Source organism: Oncorhynchus mykiss, chromosome 23, assembly GCF_013265735.2.
Source record: "Oncorhynchus mykiss isolate Arlee chromosome 23, USDA_OmykA_1.1, whole genome shotgun sequence".
NCBI lineage: Eukaryota > Metazoa > Chordata > Actinopteri > Salmoniformes > Salmonidae > Oncorhynchus > Oncorhynchus mykiss.
Window position 1 is genome coordinate 46,711,010 of NC_048587.1, and position 21,690 is coordinate 46,732,699.

A 21,690-nucleotide genomic window follows, 5' to 3' on the forward strand; every position below is an offset into this window, starting at 1 on the left:
ATATTTAACTTTATTAATTAAGTTAAGAATCATAAGTTACCAAACCCGATCTCATGAATGGATAACACTAGAGATTAGAGGTCGACCGATTATGATTTTTCGACGCCGATACCGATTATTGGAGGACAAAAAAGGCGATGCCGATTAATTGGACGATTTAAAAAAAAAAATAATAATAATATTTGTAATAATGACAATTACAACAATACTGAATGAACACTTATTTTAACTTAATATGATACATCAATAAAATCAAGTTGGCCTGAAATAAATAATGAAACATGTTCAATTTTGTTTAAATAATGCAAAAACAAAGTGTTGGAGAAGAAAGTAAAAGTGCAATATATGCCATGTAAGAAAGCTAACGTTTAAGTTCCTTGCTCAGAACATGAGAACATATGAAAACTGGTGGTTCCTTTTAACATGAGTCTTCAATATTCCCAGGTAAGAAGTTTTAGGTTGAAGTTATTATAGGAATTATAGGACTATTCCTCTCTATACCATTTGTATTTCATATACCTTTGGATGTTCTTATAGGCACTTTAGTATTGCCAGTGTAACAGTATAGCTTCCTTACCTCTCCTCGCTCCTACCTGGGCTCGAACCAGGAACACAACGACAACAGCCACCCTCGAAGCAGCGTTACCCATGCAGAGCAAGGGGAACAACTACTCCAAGTCTCAGAGCGAGTGACGTTTGAAACGCTATTAGCGCGCACCCCACTAACTAGCTAGCCATTTCACATCACATCGTTACACCAGCCTAATCTCGGGAGCTGATAGGCTTGAAGTCATAAACAGCAGCGCTGCTGGCAAAATGCACGAAAGTGCTGTTTGAATGAATGCTTACGAGCCTGCTGCTGCCTACCATCGCTCAGTCAGACTGCTCTATCAAATATCAAATCATATACTTAATTATAACATAATAACACACACAAATACGAGCCTTAGGTCATTAATATGGTCAAATCCGGAAACTATAATTTCGAAAACAAGACGTTTATTCTTTCAGTGAAATACGGAACCGTTCCGTATTTTATCTAACAGGTGGCATTCATCAGTCCAAATATTCCTGTTACATTGCACAACCTTCAATGTATACCATAATTACATAAAATTCTGGCAAATTAGTTCGCAATGAGCCAGGTGGCCCAAACTGTTGCATGTACCCTGACTCTGCGCGCAATGAACGCAAGAGAAGTGACACAATTTCACCTGGTTAATATTGCCTGCTAATCTGGATTTCTTTTAGCTAAATATGCAGGTTTAAAAATATATACTTCTGTGTATTGATATTAAGAAAGGCATTGGTGTTTATGGTTAGGTACACATTGGAGCAACGACAGTCCTATTTCGTGAATGCGCATTGCATTGATTATATGCAACGCAGGGCACGCTAGATAAACTAGTAATATCATCAACCATGTGTAGTTATAACTAGTGATTGATTAAGTTTAATGCTAGCTAGCAACTTACCTTGGCTTCTTACTGCATTCGCGTAACTCCTCGTGAGGCAGGTGTTAGAGCGTTGGACGAGTTAACTGTAAGGTTGCAAGATTGGATCCCCCGAGCTGACAAGGTAAAAATCTGTCATTCTGCCCCTGAACAAGGCAGTTAACCCACCGTTCCTAGGCAGTCATTGAAAATAAGAATGTGTTCTTAACTGACTAGTTAAATAAAGATTTTAAAAAGGTGTAAAAAAAATATATCTGCAAAATCGGCTTCCAAAATTCCCTATTTCCGATTTGTTATGAAAACTTGAAACGGCCCTAATTAATCGGCCATTCCTCTACTAGACATCCCTTCAGTCTCCACAGATCTGGGAATATCTTCATTTTGTTTTTTTGCCCCCAATTTGTGGAACAGAGTTCACTGCAGTTACATGTGCTGGTGCCACTCAGGCAGTTTAAATGATTGATTGAGGACCTCTATGTAGTTTAATGTGATTGCTATTGTTATTGTGTGCTGAATTACATTGTTCTATACACATATACAGTACCAGTGAAACGTTTGGAGACACCTACTATTCAAGGGGTTTTCTTTATTTTATGATCTACATTGTAGAATAATAGAGAAGACATCAACACAAAATGAAATAACAATATGGAATCATGTAGTAACCAAAAAACTGTTAAATATATTTTATATTTGAGATTCTTCAAAGTAGCCACCCTTTGCCTTGATGACAGCTTTGCACACTCTTTTTACTGGTACTGTATGTGTGTTTTATTATTCCGTTTTTATTGTAAAGTATACAGGGCTCTCTTGTAAAATAGATTTTTAATCTCAATGTGACTCCCTGTTTAAATCAAAAACGTAGTACTTTGCTTTATAGAGGAGAGGAGGGCTGAGGAAGATTTATTGTTGTAAATATTTACCTTTTGCGTGGGCTTAGCTCTTGGCACACTGTGTGTGGGCCTAGATGTCAGAGAAGCAAAGCAGGAAAGACTGAAAGAAAAGCGCAAATGTTGCTTTACTCTAACACTTTTATTTTTGATAGTATGGCCCTGAAGGAGAAAGGTGATCGCTTGTTTTCTGCTCGCGTTAGGTGCTTTGTTTAGAACAGTGTTTTTCCGTGAATTGCGTTTTGGCACGTTTGAAAAATACTTTATTAATGGCTTTATTACAGGTGTTGCTCACTCTGCTTCAGCCTTGTCACTGTAAGACGATATGCTTGCTATTGTTGCATGTTTCTTTTAAGCTCTTAATGAAAAATGTCCTGTCTTAGTATGCATGCAGTGGAAGAGGCAAATATCTCCAAAATAATCCCAATAGGTTTCTATGGGCTTATTTTGGGCGTAAACTGTCTTCCCTCCCATTGTTAGGGCGGAAACATAAGCATCTCGTCGTTATATACAGATATTTCTTTCTGTTGGTCACATTTTACTATTAGGAGAAAATGTAACTGTTTGTTGACCGGTTAAGGAGGGTCAGTTGGCAGCAAAATGTACCAACATTTGCATCCCTATTTCTAATGTACTAGAACTTGGTGGAGAGAGTGGGAGAATGGGGTGTAATAATGGAGAGTAGGGGAGAACGGTGTAATAACAGGGAGTAGGGAGAACAGGGTGTAATAATGGAGAGTAGGGGAGAACGGTGTAATAACAGGGAGTAGGGAGAACAGGGTGTAGTAATGGAGAGTAGTGTAATAACAGAGAGTAGGGAGAACAGGGTGTAATAATGGAGAGTAGGGGAGAACGGTGTAATAACAGAGAGTAGGGAGAACAGGGTGTAGTAATGGAGAGTAGGGGAGAACGGTGTAATAACAGAGAGTAGGGAGAACGGGGTGTAATAATGGAGAGTAGGGGAGAACGGTGTAATAACAGGGAGTAGGGAGAACAGGGTGTAGTAATGGAGAGTAGGGGAGAACGGTGTAATAACAGAGAGTAGGGAGAACATGGTGTAGTAATGGAGAGTAGGGGAGAACGGTGTAATAACAGAGAGTAGGGAGAACAGGGTGTAGTAATGGAGAGTAGTGTAATAACAGAGAGTAGGGAGAACAGGGTGTAATAATGGAGAGTAGGGCTGGTCCGTTGTTTGATTGGTCTAAATGTCTAACCTTATTTTTCCATATATAGACAGAATATATTTGAATAAAATCAACTACATATGCATTGAGCTTGTTTGATGCTTTAAGCACATCATTTGATGAAATAATTAAGACACACAAATGACGGAAAAGCCCGATGGTCACCCTATGTTTAAAAAAAATAAATGACAGCTAGTGCCCGTGGGACTGGCGAACGTTGTCTCACTTTCCTCCCTACTGCAGCGAAAAGGCACCACAGCTCAGCAATGGTTTATTGCGCTGTCCATGCTGAAGTAGCAACATCATTTCAGCCATTTAGTTTCTTACTTATATATATATATATATATATATATATATATATATATATATATATATATATATATATATATATATATATCATTGGGTTTACTTGATAGCTACCTACACAAATAGCTAGCTAGAACAAAGTGTTAATAAGATATTAATTTAAAAAGATTAAAAGCAATACAAATAAGTTCTCCAGTAGGCATCTATATATCTATATATCTATATGAAATTGTTAGAACAGACTACACTGTTCAAAATAGTCCAAAAAAATTATAATATTGTAATCTACAGCAACTGTTTGGCACACACAATACTCACGCAACCCTTTCCCTCCTGAGCAACCAGTAAACATTCGCCCATTTCGAGTTTCTTTTTCACGTCCTCCGCATTCGTTTTGCTGTCACATGTTACTATGTTCGGAGTTTGTACATAACCAATTTATTGATGTGATTATGATAGGCTATAGGTCAGGCCCTATTGTCACATGTATGCGATGCTTATATATACAGTGCCTTGCGAAAGTATTCGGCCCCCTTGAACTTTGCAACCTTTTGCCACATTTCAGGCTTCAAACATAAAGATATAAAACTGTATTTTTTTGTGAAGAATCAACAACAAGTGGGACACAATCATGAAGTGGAACGACATTTATTGGATATTTCAAACTTTTTTAACAAATCAAAAACTGAAAAATTGGGCGTGCAAAATTATTCAGCCCCCTTAAGTTAATACTTTGTAGCGCCACCTTTTGCTGCGATTACAGCTGTAAGTCGCTTGGGGTATGTCTCTATCAGTTTTGCACATCGAGAGACTGACATTTCTTCCCATTCCTCCTTGCAAAACAGCTCGAGCTCAGTGAGGTTGGATGGAGAGCATTTGTGAACAGCAGTTTTAAGTTCTTTCCACAGATTCTCGATTGGATTCAGGTCTGGACTTTGACTTGGCCATTCTAACACCTGGATATGTTTATTTTTGAACCATTCCATTGTAGATTTTGCTTTATGTTTTGGATCATTGTCTTGTTGGAAGACAAATCTCCGTCCCAGTCTCAGGTCTTTTGCAGACTCCATCAGATTTTCTTCCAGAATGGTCCTGCATTTGGCTCCATCCATCTTCCCATCAATTTTAACCATCTTCCCTGTCCCTGCTGAAGAAAAGCAGGCCCAAACCATGATGCTGCCACCACCATGTTTGACAGTGGGGATGGTGTGTTCAGCTGTGTTGCTTTTACGCCAAACATAACGTTTTGCATTGTTGCCAAAAAGTTCAATTTTGGTTTCATCTGACCAGAGCACCTTCTTCCACATGTTTGGTGTGTCTCCCAGGTGGCTTGTGGCAAACTTTAAACAACACTTTTTATGGATATCTTTAAGAAATGGCTTTCTTCTTGCCACTCTTCCATAAAGGCCAGATTTGTGCAATATATGACTGATTGTTGTCCTATGGACGGAGTCTCCCACCTCAGCTGTAGATCTTTGCAGTTCATCCAGAGTGATCATGGGCCTCTTGGCTGCATCTCTGATCAGTCTTCTCCTTGTATGAGCTGAAAGTTTAGAGGGACGGCCAGGTCTTGGTAGATTTGCAGTGGTCTGATACTCCTTCCATTTCAATATTATCGCTTGCACAGTGCTCCTTGGGATGTTTAAAGCTTGGGAAATCTTTTTGTATCCAAATCCGGCTTTAAACTTATTCACAACAGTATCTCGGACCTGCCTGGTGTGTTCCTTGTTCTTCATGATGCTCTCTGCGCTTTTAACGGACCTCTGAGACTATCACAGTGCAGGTGCATTTATACGGAGACTTGATTACACACAGGTGGATTGTATTTATCCTCATTAGTCATTTAGGTCAACATTGGATCTTTCAGAGATCCTCACTGAACTTCTGGAGAGAGTTTGCTGCACTGAAAGTAAAGGGGCTGAATCATTTTGCACATCCAATTTTTCAGTTTTTGATTTGTTAAAAAAGTTTGAAATATCCAATAAATGTCGTTCCACTTCATGATTGTGTCCCACTTGTTGTTGATTCTTCACAAAAAAATACAGTTTTATATCTTTATGTTTGAAGCCTGAAATGTGGAAAAAGGTCGCAAAGTTCAAGGGGGCCGAATACTTTTGCAAGGCACTGTATATATGCCTTTATTACAGCAGACTAAAAACAGTTGCATGCATTTGTGAGTTGCAGTTTATTTATTGTTTAGACACATTTTAAAAGTTCCCTTTGTTATTTAATTTGAACTAAAATGCTTGATTGCATTTCAGAGCTTGAATGTCTCATGCTGTGTGATGGCATGAAAGAATGAATGATTGATACAAAAGCTTATATATTTGAAGTTACGGTGTTAAGACTGAATAGGACACACGCTTAGGTCTACAGCTCGATGGTGGTTATACAAGGCTACTTATACAAAGCCTACTAATGATAATGACATTACTTATTTTTATAATGATGATCATAATAATAATTGTAATAATCAGAAGGAGAAGGGCATAGGAGCGAGACATGCGTGCATATTATGTGTGACAAACGGGTGCTGTTAGATTACAATATTATTTATCTGCTTGTTTGGAACAGTGTAAACAACACCAAATAAGTAAAACCAGTCTGTTCTAACCCCAAAAATGCTAACTCCTTTATTACAGCTGAATCTGAAATTGCTTTAGCCAATATTTTGCCGTTGCATGAGGCTTGCTGCTCACGGAATCAGTAGGCCATTAAACAAACACTCGAACAGAAAACAGAAGCACGCTCTGACTTATTTCTGTATATATACAGTGTATTCAAAGTATTCAGACCCCTTGATTTGTTCCACATTTTGTTACATTACAGCCTTATTCTAAAATTGATTAAATAATTTTTTCCATCATCATTCTACACACAAAGCAAAAAGTTTTTTTTAATGCATTTTTACAAATCTATAAATGTATATATAAAAAAAGACATCACATTTACATAAGTATTCAGACCCTTAGTACTTTGTTGAAGCACCTTTGGCAGCGATTACAGCCTCGAGTCTTCTTGGGTATGACGCTACGAGCTTGACACACCTGTATTTGTGTCAAGTTTCTCCCATTCTTCTCTGTAGATTCTCTCAAGCTCTGTCAGGTTGGACGGGGAGCTGGACAGCTATTTTCAGGTCTACAGAGATGTTCGATCGGGTTCAAGTTCGGGCTCTGGCAGGGCCACTCAAGGATATTCAGAGACTTGTCCTGAAGCCACTGCTGCGTTGTTTTGGCTGTGTGCTTAGGGTTGATGTTCTGTTGGAAGGTGAACCTTCACCCCAGTCTGAGGTCCTGAGCACTCTGGAGCAGGGTTTCATCAAGGATCTCTTTGTACATTGCTCTGTTCACCTTTGCCTCGATCCTGACTAGTCTCCCAGTTCCTGCTGCTGAAAAACATGCTGCCACCAACATGCTTCACCGTAGGGATGGTGCCAGGTTTCCTCCAGATGTGACGCTTGGGATTCAGGCCATGGAGTTAAATCTTGGTTTCATCAGACCAGAGAATCTTGTTTTTAAGGGTCTGAGAGTCCTTTAGGTGCCTTTTGGCAAACTCCAACCTGGCTGACATGTGCCTTTTTACTGAGGAGTGGCTTCCGTCTGGCCACTCTACCATAAAGGCCTGATTTGGTGGAGTGCTGCAGAGATGGTTGGCCTCATGGAAGGTTCTCCCATCTCCACAGAGGAACTCTAGAGCTCTGTGAAAATGACCATTGGGTTCTTGGTCACCTCCCTGACCAAGGCCCTTCTCCCCTGATTGCTCAGTTTGGCCGGGCGGCCAGCTCTAGTCTTGGTGGTTCCAAACGTCTTCCATTTAAGAATTATGGAGGTCACTGTGTTCTTGGGGACCTTCAATGCTGCAGACATTTTTTGGTACCCTTCCCCAGATCTGTGCCTGGACACAATCCTGTCTCGGAGCTCTATGGACAATTCCTTCGACCTCATGGCTTGGTTTTTGGTCTGACATGCACTGTCAACTGTGGGACCTTATATAGATAGACAGGTGTGTGCCTTTCCAAACCATGTCAATCAATTGACTTTACCGCAGGTGGACTCCAATCAAGTTGTAAAAACATCTCACGGATCAATTTCGAGTCTCATAGCAAAGGGTCTGAATAATTATATAAAATGCGTTAAATTTTTTTTGTTTTTATACATTTGCTAACATTTCTAAAAACCTGTTTTTGCTTTGTCATTATGGGTTATTGTGTGTAGATTGAGGATTTTTATTTATTTAATCAATTTTAGAATAAGTCTGTAACCTAACAAAATGTGGAAAAAGTCCAGGGGTATGAATACTTTCCGAATGCACTGTATTTCTGTTTTATAAATTTGCTAAAATGTCTAAAAACCTGTTTTAACTTTGTCATTATTTTGTATTGTGTGTAGATTGAGGAAATTGTTTTTAATCCATTTTAGAACAAGTTTGTAACGTAATAAAATGTGGAAAATGGGAATGGGTCTGAATAGTTTCCGAATGCACTGTATATCGCTGATTTTTAAAGCCAGGCACATTTTAACAGTAAGTTGGGGTTTCCTTATTTTCTTAGGCAATTAAGCTAAGGCAAGGGCTGTTTCCTCGTCTCTGCTGCTGCTGCCTCCACCGCATTGTTGCCTCCCTGCACCTGCCCGCTCGTCCAGCATGACTACTCTGGACGGTTCTGACTTAGAGTATGTGAACAACTACAAATACCTAGGTGTCTGGTTAGACTGTAAACTCTCCTTCCAGACTCACATTAAGCATCTCCAATCCAAAATTAAATCTAGAATTTGCTTCCTATTTCGCAACAAAGCCTCCTTCAATCATGCTGCCAAACATACCCTAGTAAAACTGACCATCCTACCGATCCTCGACTTCGGCGATGTCATCTATAAAATAGCCTCCAACACTCTACTCAACAAATTGGATGCAGTCTATCACAGTGCCATCTGTTTTGTCACCAAAGCCCCATATATTACCCACCACTGCAACCTGTACGCTCTCGTTGGCTGGCCATCGCTTCATACTCGTCACCAAACCCAGTGGCTCCAGGTCATCTACAAGTCTCTGCTAGGTAAAGCCCCGCCTTAGCTCAGCCGACTGGTCACCATAGCAGCACCCACCAGTAGCACACGCTCCAGCAGGTATATCTCACTGGTCACCCCCAAAGCCAATTCCTACTTGGCTGCCTTTCCTTCCACTTCTCTGCTGCCAATGACTGGAACAAATTACAAAAATCACTGAAGCTGGAGACTCATATCTCCCTCACTAGCTTTAAGCATCAGCTGTCAGAGCAGCTCACAGAGCACTGCACCTGTACATAGCCCATTATTTATCTTGCTCCTTTGCACCCCAGTATCTCTACTTGCACATTCATCTTCTACACATCTACCATTCCAGTGTCTAATTGCTATATTGTAATTACTTTGCCACCATGGCCTATTTATTGCCTTACCTCCCTTATCTAAACTCATTTGCACTCACTGTATATAGATTTTTATTTTTTCTACTGTATTATTGACTGTGTTTTTATTCCATGTGTATGTGTCGAACTGCTGTGCTTTATCTTGGCCAGGGCGCAGTTGTAAATGAGAACTTGTTCTCAACTAGCCTACCTGGCTAAATAAAGGTGGGAATTTTTGTTTTGTTTTTTGCTAATAGGCGCGAATCAGACAGGTGTCTTGTGCACCATAAAAATGTGACTGCTCATCTAAAGAAAACTCGGTCGACCAATAGCCTGACGACCAGTTGACTAAATGGGGTCAGCCCTAATGGAGAGAGTGGGAGAATCAGGGTATAATAATGCCTTTTGAGATAATCTAGAACTTAGAGGCGTAGGGGGTTTGAAAGAGGAGGCGGCTAGGAGGAGGAGGAGTGGGGAATGAAAAGGAGTCAATCAAAATATGCAGAATTGCATAACTCTGTAGAGGGAAGGAAAGAGAGGGAGATAGGAAAACCGCTAGAGACTGGAGGGGAGAAGTGTTAATGTTTGAGAGGCCGAAAGGGGACCTGTGATGAAGATCAGATCGGCAAGCACCAGTGTTTTCCCTTGTTTTCTGCCTGAGCAACAAGAGCAGTGAGTCACATTCTGCCTGCAAGCCTGCCTTTTTAAAGAAAAAAAAGTAGGAGTCGCCCCAGAGAGGTTAAGAACTCAGGGCTGGACTTGGATTGAATCCAAGGAGCAATAAGATAGAAAATCTCACTGCCTCACACACAGTCCTACACACACCCTTTCTGTCAGGGTGTCCACACACTCACAGACAGGCACAGCAGGCTAGGGTTGGGTGCAGCCAGTGTTTAGAAGACGCTGTGTTTGTGGATCTTGTGTAGAAATCCTGCTACAGAGAAGGGCGGCTTCAAACTTTCTTGTTCTGCCGGTAGCCTCTCTTTCCTGATGTTCTCTTTGGAGTATGGATCGCTAGAATTTAAGGGAGGTTGTACTTAATCCTTCTAGTGAAGAGGGACATGGCTATACAGTCAGGTAAAGATCTCTCTCTTTGCTGAGTATTTGTTTATATCAGCTTTTTGTTGTGGGTGTTGTCACTGTGTGTGTGTGTGTGTGTATGCGCGTGTCATAGCGGCAGTTTAACTTTAACGGAGTGTTATATGTTAATGGCCAGGCCCTCCATTGTGTGAAGTATTTATTCCTCTGTCACAGCTTCACAGCCGCTCTGTAGGCCAATTGAACAGAGGAAAATAACTGTAATCACACTGCCGTAGCCAGACAGCATTATTTTGGTTTTACACCATCATTTGACGCAAATATAAAATGAGAACATGTATTTCCATTAGATTTCCATCACATGACGAGGTAAATGAATGAATGAATGAATGAATGCAATTCTGGCATGTGTGCCTGTATGCTCTGGTGTTTTCTGTGGTAAAGTAACCTGACAACTATCCTACCTGATTGAAAGAAGAAAGATCACGCTGTAAAAGAAGCCCAGATGTGGCAGGGGAGCCCGGAGCTGGGGTGCCCTGGAGGGGCTTCCCCGCTAAGAGGGGGGCTGGGGTGGGTTGAGCTGGGCTGGGATGGATGGACATGTGGATGGGCAAGTCAGTGGGGATGATGGATTTGACTGTTCTCTGAGACAACAGCACTTCATTGAAAGCAGTTGGCCTGGCTATGACTGTCCTCTCCCGCAGGATAGATCTGGGAAACTGATCCATGTCCCAGCTTTTCTGACTGTTGTGAAATTTGGGTTGGGACTGCAGAGCACAGATGAGCTAGACCTGCAACCCCCAGAGAGGTTGTTTGACTGGCTGGCTCCTTGGTGTTGTGGAGCCCAGCCCAGCTCAGGGTTTGTCATGTTAAGCATGCTAACTCCAGGGTTGTTTAGGGTGTGATTGACTGGGACTGTCTGGACAGTCTGGCAGGGCAGGTCGTCAGTCTTCTCTTGTCTGTCACACCTGGCAATAGAGCAAGGTGGGGTATGTTAACGCATGACTAAAGGTGTGGCTCAGGGGTCTAAACTTCTAGAGCTTGGAGAGAATGGGGGGAATAGTCATCGGGTTCTTTCAGAAAATATTCTGTCCGTTTAACACTTCTTCTCCCTGTGCAGTGCAAGCCTAGGGGTTTTTCATGGTTAGAGGAACAACATTTATTTGGGGATATCAATTCTTAGAGCCCACCTGCGGTTAGGGCATTCCATTAATGTCATCCATGTGAAAAGGGACGTTATTATTTGTAGGCTTCAGGCTACATAATTACATAAATGTACACAAAAACACACGTTGTATGGAAACTTGGAAAGTACCCTAGAGATGTCCCTCTCCCACATTCTGTCCCCCTCTCACATTGCTCTCCGTGTGGGAACTGTGTGATCGGCGGCAGCCTGGAGGCTGTGAAGATTTATAGCAGTGGTAGGCTGTGGAGGAGCTGTGTGATTGAGTTTATGTAATTTGGAGGGAAGAGTGCCAGCAGCCTGGCAGGGATAGGAGGAGGAGAGGAGAGAAGGGATGAAACAAAGAGAGGAGAGCAGGAAAGGGTTGAGGAAAGAGGTCCTAGAGGGGTTTCTGCTTAGCTAATGCAGGTGAGACACACCACTGTTTCTGTCATCCATAGATTTTCAAGCAGATTTAAGTCAAAACTGTAACTAGGCCACTCAGGAACATGCAATGTCTTCTTGGTAAACAATTCCAGTGTTGATTTTGTTTTAGGTTGTTGTCCTGCTGAAAGGTGAATCTGTCTCCCAGTGTCTGTCGGAAAGCAGACTGAACCAGGGTTTCCTTTAGGATTTTACCTGTACTTAGCTCTATTCCGTTTATTTGTATCCTTAAAATACTCCCTAGTCCTTGCCATTGACAAGCATACCCATAACATGATGCAGCCATCACCATGCTTGAAAATATAAAGAGTGGTACTCCGTGTTATGTTGGATTTGCCCCAAACATAATGCTTATTATTCAGGACATAAAGTTAATTTCTTTGGGGGGGTAAGACGCTACAAGCTTGGCACACTGATATACGTCATCAGAGCGTGCAACAGAACATTGAACTGTCTACACTCAATTTGTTGTTTATATTAAAACATTTAAATTAAATCGATTTTAATTCGAACTAAAGATTTGTTGCTAAGGATTCCACGACACGCTTATCCTTTACGGCTGGGACTGCAAGCTTGTGTTCCATTTTTTTTTTGCAGGGATTCCGCGAGTGCAAGCTGGCTGTACTACAGACACCTGTCCTCGTCGTGGCTCATTGTTATCTTTTCGTAAAACAACTGCTTGCAGTAAAGAGCCAACCTGGATACTTAAGGAGATCCTGAGGGAAATCGCAGAGTACCAACAGCTTTACGCTATGGAGGAACAACATACTCCATCATGGAAAGATCCGACCACCTCACAAAATAACTTTAACCCGACAAAAAAAGAAAAACAGATTCATCTACAGACACGGGTGATTTACTTACCGTTGAAGTAGAGGCTAGTGCTCTGACTGGAATCCATGCAACACTGGAAAAATTGTGTGAGGAGGTAGCAGGGCTGAGGGGGAGTTTGGAGTTTAGCCAGAGTGAAATTCTCACGCTCCAAGGAGAAAATATGGCACTCACAGCCAAGATTCCAGCATGGATTGTCTACTCAGGGAAAACAGGGTGATGATGGAGTCGCTACTAGACATACAAAGTTGTGGCATGCGTGAAAATATATTTTTTCTGGGATTCCTGAGGACGCATCCAATAATCCAGAGGGCGCGATCAGGGAATTCATGCAATCCGCCTTGAAACTTCCTATAGAGACTAAACGAGGTGGCTTTTCACCGAGTACACAGACTTGGAGCGACAAGAGCAAGGGTCCCTGACCGATCATCGCAAAATTTGAACACTACCAACAAAAGGAGCTGTTCAAAAGCAGGGGAAGGGAGCTACAAGGGACGACTTATGGTCCCATTGACCAATTTCCAAGGGAGAGAAATGAATGTCGTATGAGACTGTATCCGGTACAAAGGCAGGAAAGGGAGAAGGGTAAGCGTGCCTTTCTCATTGTGGACAAACTCTATATAGATGGACAGCTATTCCGAGACAGCTCCATAACACTGACTGTACTAAATTCTACAGGGACTTCAGGTTACGAAAAAAAGAAAGTATGGGAACTGTAAATATATCTGAACAAACACGTACTCAATTACATGCTCGCTTACACATACGGACTTACACACACACACACACACACACCTTATCTCGCTCTCTTCTCTCACTCTCTTTTCTCTTCTGTCTCTGTTGTCAAACTGTTTTGTAATTTAATGTTTATTGTTGATTGTTATTGTTGATTTTTTATGTATTTGTCTACAAGTTTATATACAGTGGGAAGAACAAGTATTTGATACACTGCCGATTCTGCAGGTTTTCCTACTTACAAAGCATGTAGAGGTCTGTCATTTTTATCACAGATACACTTGAACTGTGAGAGACGGAATCTAAAACAAAAATCCAGAAAATCACATTGTATGATTTTTAAGTCATTCATTTGCATTTTATTGCATGACATAAGGTCTGTGAGAGCTGGAATTGGTGGCTGACTAAATACTTTTTTGCCCCACTGTATATGATGAACAGAGCGTATCAGTAGCGTAAAAGAGGGGGTGGTGGGTGGCGGGATACAATGCAGATAGCCCGGTTAGCCAATGTGCGGGAGCACTGGTTGGTCGGCCCAATTGAGGTAGCATGTACATGAATCTATAGTTAAAGTGACTATGCATATATGATAAACCGAGAGTAGCAGCAGCATAAGAAGAGTGGTTGGGGGGTAGCACACAATGCAAATTGTCTGGGTAGCCATTTGATTGCCTGTTCAGGGGTCTTATGGCTTAGGGGTAAAAACTGTTGAGAAGCCTTTTTGTCCTAGACTTGGCACTCCAGTACCGCTTGCCATGCAGTAGAAGAGAGAACAGTCTATGACTGGGGTGGCTGGGGTCTTTGACAATTTTTAGGGCCTTCCTCTGACACCGCCTGGTGTAGAGGTCCTGAATGACAGGCAGCTTAGCCCCAGTGATGTACTGGTCCGTACGCACTACCTTCTGTAGTGCCTGGCGGTCAGAGGCCGAGCAATTGCCGTACCAGGCAGTGATGCAACCAGGCAGGATGCTCTCGATGTTGCAGCTGTAGAACCTTTTGAGGATCTCAGGACCCATGCCAAATCATTTTAGTTTCCTGAGTGGGAATAGGCTTTGACGTGCCCTCTACACGACTGTCTTGGTGTGTTTCGACCATTCTAGTTTGTTGTTGATGTGGACACCAAGGAACTTGAAGCTCTCAACCTGCTCCACCACCCCGTCGATGAGAATGGGGGCGCGCTCGGTCCTCCTTTTCCTGTAGTCCACAATCATCTCCTTAGTCTTGGTTACGTTGAGGGATGGTTGTTATTCTGGCACTACCCGGCCAGATCTCTGACCTCCTCCCTATAGGCTGTCTCGTCGTTGTCGGTGATCAGGCCTACCACTGTTGTGTCGTCTGCAAACTTAATGATGGTGTTGGAGTTGTGCCTGGACATGCAGTCGTGGGTGAACAGGGAGTACAGGAGGGGACTGAGCACGCATCTCTGTAGAGCTCCAGTGTTGAGGATCAGAGCGGGCAGATGTGTTGCTACCTACCCTCACCACCTGGGGGCGGCCCGTCAGGAAGTCCACAATCCAGTTGCAGAGGGAGGTGTTTAGTCCCAGGGTCCTTAGCTTAGTGATGAGCTTTGAGTGTACTATGGTGTTGAACGCTGAGCTGTAGTCAATTAATGGCATTCTCACATAAGTGTTCCTTTTGTCCAGGTGGCAAAGGGCAGTGTGGAGTGCAGTAGAAATTGCATCATCTGTGGATCTGTTTGGGTGGTATGCAAATTAGCGTGGGTCTAGAGTTTCTGGGATAATGGTGTTGATGTGAGCCATTACCAGCCTTTCAAAGCACTTCATGGCTACGGACGTGAGTGCTTACAGGTCTGTAGTCATTTAGGCAGGTTGCCTTTGTGTTCTTGTGCACAAGGACTATGGTGGTCTTCTTGAAACATGTATATATTACAGACTCAATCAGGGACATGTTGAAAATGTCAGTGAAGACACCTGCCAGTTGGTCAGCACATTCCCGCAGCACACGTCCTGGTAATCCGTCTGGCCCCGCAGCCTTGTGTTTGTTGACCTGTTAAAAGGTCTTACTCACGTCGGCTACGGAGAGCGTGATCACACAGTCGTCCGGAACAGCTGATGCTCTCATGCATGCCTCAGTGTTGCTTACCTCGAAGCGAGCATAGAAGGGATTTAGCTCGTCTGGTAGGCTCCTGTCACTGGGCAGCTCGCGGCTGTGCTTCCCTTTGTAGTCTGTAATAGTTTGCAAACATGCACAATCTCTCACCATATAAACTCACTGACACGCCTTTGTGCACTTCATTTGAAAAACATAACTTCAGGTTGGTGCTGAAGATGTAACCGGATATAGCCCTTTTATGTTTTATGCTATCTTTGCTTGTGCCACACGTTGTGATCTAATTGACTTGTTGTAACACTGAAAACACATTGGGGACCGAGGTTAGGTCTGCTGTATAGCAGTAAGGTTAAGTTTCCCTGACACGCTGATATAGGCTGAGGTTAATGTTGCTTTTTTATGCCCCTAGTGGTTTAGTTTCGGATTGAGGGAAGGTAAGCTGATCCTTGATCTGTTCCTACAGGCATCTTATGGTTATGTCCAGATTGAGGAAAAGGTAAACTGATCCCTGATCTGTTCCTACAGGCATCTTATGGTTATGGGTCAGATTGAGGAAAAGGTAAGCGGATCCCTGATCTGTTCGTACAGGCAGCTTCTACCCAGAGCTCCCAATTAGAGGCTGCCCACCGTCTTTTACCATCCTAATGTTATATAAGACTCAACAAGTGAAGACTCAAACAAGAGGAGTATTAAATGGGCAATCTGCAGTTCAAACAATAACAAAGTGAACACCCCACCACTGTGTCACTGCTGAGAGATGGGGCTGGAGAAATGTAACCACTTTCAAATTCACAGACAGAGAGCAATAGATGCAAGGACTGACCATCCGTGATATCAAAAATTATCGTTTTAACCATGTTTTGAGGCTATACAGTGTTTGTTTACAATTATTATTGTTTACCTAGGGAGTTAAGCAAACATGTTTATATTTTGGGTTCTGCTCAGGTTAGACAGTTGAACTAAGCTTATGAAGCATTTATAAGTTATATTCTACAAGAATCAATGGCTATATATCAAAAATGGAAGTAGTAATCACAGATTGGCCTTTCAAGAAGTGATAGTGGTTCTGCAGCGATATTGATCAGAGATGGGGATGGCTGCTCTTCTATAGACACACTCCAGCAGATGTGACTGTATTACTTGTTACTCTAATACTGTACCACTAGTGAGAGTCCAATATATCTACAATAAATACCTTGGATCTAATGCTACAGCAATATACCACAGTGTGGATGGAGTCTGCTTTCTTTGCTGCACCAACTCAGTGAGGAAGAAGAGAAGAGGACAGAGGTGAAGAGATGATTGAGGAAAACACTGGCATAAAAACACATGACTAAAGAGACCTTAACTCTTGTAATTTGATAAATAACCATAACAAAATGAATTTGACTTTGCTGCTCTCTGTTTCTTTTCAATTGTTAGCCTATACGACAGAATGACATGAATCATCCTCTTCTTCCCAAATGAATCAATCTGTTTTCTCTTCGTCACAAGTAACCGGAACCATGTTCCAGACTGCATGCCTGCTGGTGTTTTAGGGGCTGGGACGTAACTGTAAGGGGAATGATATGGCATCTGTTTTCTGTGAATTAGGCTAGGGGCGTATGTGGTGCAGAATGAAGTGATCTCAGATGTCTGTTATATAACAGAACTATTACCAAAGCAGAGCGCCTGGAAAAGGAACCCCCTTTCTCTATTTCCTTTCTCTTTCTCCTCTCCTTGTCTTTCTTTCTCTCTCACTGCTCAAAACCTAACTAGCTGAACTCAGCCTCACCTCATTCCCTCCCTCACTCTCTCCCTTCCTCGCCTTCTCCCTCCCTCCCTCGCCCTCTCTCTCCCTCCCTCCCTCACCCTCTCTCTCCCTCCCTCTCCCTCCCTCACCTCCCTCTCTCCCTTCCTCTCCCTCTCTCCCTTCCTCTCCCTCTCTCCCTCTCTCCCTTCCTCTCCCTCTCTCCCTTCCTCTCCTTTCCTCTCCCTTCCTCTCTCTCCCTCTCTCTCCCTTCCTCTCCCTCTCTCTCCCTTCCTCTCCCTCTCTCTCCCTTCCTCTCCCTTTCTCTCCCTCTCTCTCCCTTCCTCTCCCTCTCTCCCTTCCTCTCCCCCTCTCCCTCTCTCCCTTCCTCTCCCTCTCTCCCTCTCTCCTTTCCTCTCCCTCTCTCCCTTCCTCTCCCTCTCTCTCCCTCTCTCTCCCTCTCTCTCCCTCTCTCTCCCTCTCTCTCCCTCTCTCTCCCTCTCTCTCCCTCTCTCTCCCTTCCTCGCCCTCTCTCTCCCTCCCTCGCCCTCTCTCTCCCTTCCTCGCCCTCTCTCTCCCTTCCTCGCCCTCTCTCTCCCTTTCTTGCAAAGCCATCGCAAAGCCCTGACCTCAATCCTATAGAAAATTTGTGTCCAGATTTGAAAAAGCGTGTGCGAGCAAGGAGGCCGACAAACCTGACTCAGTTACACCAGCTCTGTCAGGAGGAATGGGCCAAAATTCACCCAGCTTATTGTGGGAAGCTTGTGAAGGCTACCTGTAACGTTTGACCCAAGTTAAACATTTTAAAGGCAGTGCTTCTGACCCACTGGGAATGTGATGAATTAAATAAAAGCTGAAATAAATAATTTCACATTCTTAAAATAAAGTGGTGATCCTGACTGACCCTTAAGAATGTGAATATATCCACAGGGAATTTTTACAAGGATTAAATGTCAGGAATTGTGAAAAAGTGAGTTTAAATGTATTTGGCTAAGGTGTATGTAAACTTACAATTTCAACTGTACCTTGTCACATCACAACTGATTGGCTCAAACGCATTAAGAAGGAAACAATTCCACAAACTAACTTTTACCATGGTTGGTCCTGATCGGTCCCTGGATGGGAGACTAAGATGCTGCAGGAAGTGGTGTTGGAGGGCCATTAGGATGCACCCTTTCCTCTGGTCAAATAAATATCCCAATGCCCCAGGGCAGTGATTTGGGGACATTGCCCTGTGCAGGGTGCCATCTTTCGGATGGGACGCTAAATGGCTGTCTGACTCTGTGGTCCCTAAAGATCCCATGGCACTTATCGAAGTAGGTGTTCTAACCCCGGTGTCCTGGCTAAATTTCTAATCTGTCCATCATACCATCACAGTAACCTAATCATCCCCAGCTTACAATTGTCTCATTCATTCCCCTCATCTCCCCTGTAACTATTCCCTGGGTTGTTGCTGTAAATGAGAATGTGTTCCCAGTAAACTTACCTGGTAAAATTATTTTTTGATTATTTAAAAAAAGTTATTTCATTCTTTCGATGTCTTCACTATTATTCTACAATGTAGAAAATAATAAAAATAAAGAAATACCCTTGAGTCAGTGTGTCAACTTTTGACTAGTACAGTACTGTTTGTGGGCATAGATTCAGATTGTAACTGTGAATGAATGGTAACAGCTGCGCGGGAGAACTCTATCACTAACAACACCACGTGCGCGCGCGTGTCGTGACTGAGGTGCCGCAAGCAGAGCAGTCTCTCTCTGGGCTCACCTCTGCTGCTGCCTTCCTTTTTCTCTCATCCCTCGTTCTCTCTCTTTTTCATATTTGGCTTTACCCTGACGATTTCCACCGTCTCATTGGACACCTTTGTAGAGCAGCTCTATCGTTTCTAGCTGACTGTCACGACGAGAGAAAATGAGGGAAGGATGGAGAGACAGAAGAAAATAGACGTTCTGACCTGGAAGACAGAAGATGACAAGCTTTCTTGAATCGAATCACATCCCCTTTTTTGATAAAGTAGCTTGAAAATTCTATCTTAAATTCTGACTGTGCTTGTCAAAAGTTGATTATCTGGACAAGCAATGAATAAGACTAACGTCTTCTCCCTGCCTCAATGTAGGTGAAAGGAAAGTCAATACGATCTTGATTTCGTCGATTGCAGACGAGACCTCTTTAGAGACCCGCCTGCCTTTAGCTCTATATCGGTGGCCACCGCTATATCAGCGTCCATTCAAGACTTGAACGACGACATCACTTTATGAAAATTAATGTTTACAAAGATAATTAATAGCAAGTCTAAATAATAATGCTTGACACCAACCACTTCCTGTCCTTTGAGCCCGCCCCCTTGGACTATGTTCCAATGGGGGAAGAGCTGGACAAGCAAGACTTGAGGATGGACTACGAGAGACAAACTTATCACAGCCTAAAAAAAGGTGGGTGGGGTTAGAAGATGAAAAAAATGTGTGTGGGAGGGGTTGGAAGACTAGAAGGTGGGTGGGGTTAGACGACTAAAAGAAGGTGGGTGGGTGGGGTTAGACGACTAAAAGAAGGTGGGTGGGTGGGGTTAGACGACTAAAAGAAGGTGGGTGGGTGGGGTTAGACGACTAAAAGGTGGGTGGGAGGGGTTAGAAGACGAACAAAAATGTGTGTGGGAGGGGTTGGAAGACTAAAAGAAGGTGGGTGGGGTTAGACGACTAAAAGAAGGTGGGTGGGTGGGGTTAGACGACTAAAAGAAGGTGGGTGGGTGGGGTTAGACGACTAAAAGAAGGTGGGTGGGTGGGGTTAGACGACTAAAAGGTGGGTGGGAGGGGTTAGAAGACTAAAGAAGGTGGGTGGGTGGGGTTAGATGACAAAGGTGGGTGGGGTTAGACGACTAAAAGAAGGTGGGTGGGTGGGGTTAGACGACTAAAAGAAGGTGGGTGGGTGGGGTTAGACGACTAAAAGGTGGGTGGGAGGGGTTAGAAGACTAAAGAAGGTGGATGGGTGGGGTTAGAAGACTAAAAGAAGATGGGTGGGTGGGGTTAGATGACTAAAAGAAGGTGGGTGGGTGGGGTTAGACGACTAAAAGAAGGTGGGTGGGTGGGGTTAGATGACTAAAAGAAGGTGGGTGGGAGGGGTTAGAAGACTAAAGAAGGTGGGTGGGAGGGGCTAGAAGACTAAAAGAAGGTGGGGGGGGGTTAGATGACTAAAGAAGTTGGGTGGGTGGGGTTAGAAGACTAAAGAAGGTGGGTGGGTGGGGTTAGAAGACTAAAGAAGGTGGGTGGGTGGGGTTAGAAGACTAAAGAAGGTGGGTGGGTGGGGTTAGAAGACTAAACGAAGGTGGGTGGGAGGGTTTAGACGACTAAAAGAAGGTGGGTGGGTGGGGTTAGACGACTAAAAGAAGGTGGGTGGGTGGGGTTAGACGACTAAAAGGTGGGTGGGAGGGGTTAGAAGACTTAAGAAGATGGGTGGGAGGGGTTAGAAGACTAAAATAAGGTGGGGGGAGGGGTTAGATGACTAAACGAAGGTGGGTGGGAGGGTTTAGACGACTAAAAGAAGGTTGGTGGGTGGGGTTAGAAGACTAAAAGAAGGTGGGTGGGAGGGTTTAGAAGACTAAAAGATGGTGGGTGGGAGGGGTTAGAAGACTAAACGAAGGTGGGTGGGAGGGGTTAGAAGACTAAAAGAAGGTGGGTGGGAGGGGTTAGAAGACTAAAAGAATGTAGGCTACCCCAAGATGTTATAATTCAAAAGTTTGTCTAGCACAAGCTTTGGGTTTGGTTCTGTATGGTGACCAGACTTCTGTCAAGCTTCATCCATCCCCTTCTTGCTCCTTTCTTATTGATCCGTGTCGTGAACCATAATAAGTCATTGGCTTCGGTCATTCCTCATATAACTCCCTGGTTGTGGTGTGTAATGATCAAGCTAATGTCCAAATGGTGAGGTCATTGGATGATTACTGTGCTTTCCAAATAGATCTGTTCCAATGGACATGCTAAGTGTTCGGCCATGCCAAGTGTGTGTGCGCATGTGAGTTCATAAGGGAGACTTCTAGCTATGTGTGTGTGGGAAAGGGGAAGGTATACCAAGTCAGTTGCAGAACTGAATGCATTCGACTGAAATGTGTCTTGTGCATTGAACCCAACCCCTCTGAATCAGAGAGGTGTGGGAGGGTGCCTTATTCAACGTCATCAACGTTCTGGGAACAGTTGTTGTTGGGGCTTAATTGCCTTGCTCAATGGCAGAATGTCAGATTTGGGGATTTGAACCAGTGACATTTTGGTTACTCGCCCAACGGTCTTAACCGTGTGTGTGTACGCACGCACGCACGCATGCACGCACAGTAGGTGTGGGCTATGCTGTGCCAGGTCTGAAGGCCCTTTGGTGACAGTGGCAGACATATTTAATTAGACCTAATGACACATGAGCACACTGTTGGCCCTCCTCCCTGTTCTTTTGTCTCTCTTTTTCTCTCTCACACTCTCTCTG

The 21,690-nt window shown here is 43.4% G+C and overlaps 1 protein-coding gene across 9 annotated transcripts in view; it reads left to right on the forward strand.

The window, feature by feature from the left end:
• LOC110502853 (myocardin-related transcription factor A) overlaps positions 1-21,690 on the forward strand; it is a 61,298-nt gene that overhangs the window by 22,602 nt on the left and 17,006 nt on the right. For 2 of the 9 annotated variants that reach the window (XM_036960577.1, XM_036960578.1), the window contains exon 4: positions 12,459-13,277. The exons of 6 other annotated variants lie outside the window; for them this stretch is intronic. In XM_036960577.1, coding sequence (XP_036816472.1) covers positions 13,238-13,277 — 40 coding nt within the window. In that variant the 5' untranslated portion in view covers positions 12,459-13,237. Of the gene's footprint in view, positions 1-10,034; positions 10,295-12,458; positions 13,278-21,690 lie in introns of those variants that run through there. One more of the 9 variants, XM_036960580.1, reaches the window with a different exon arrangement.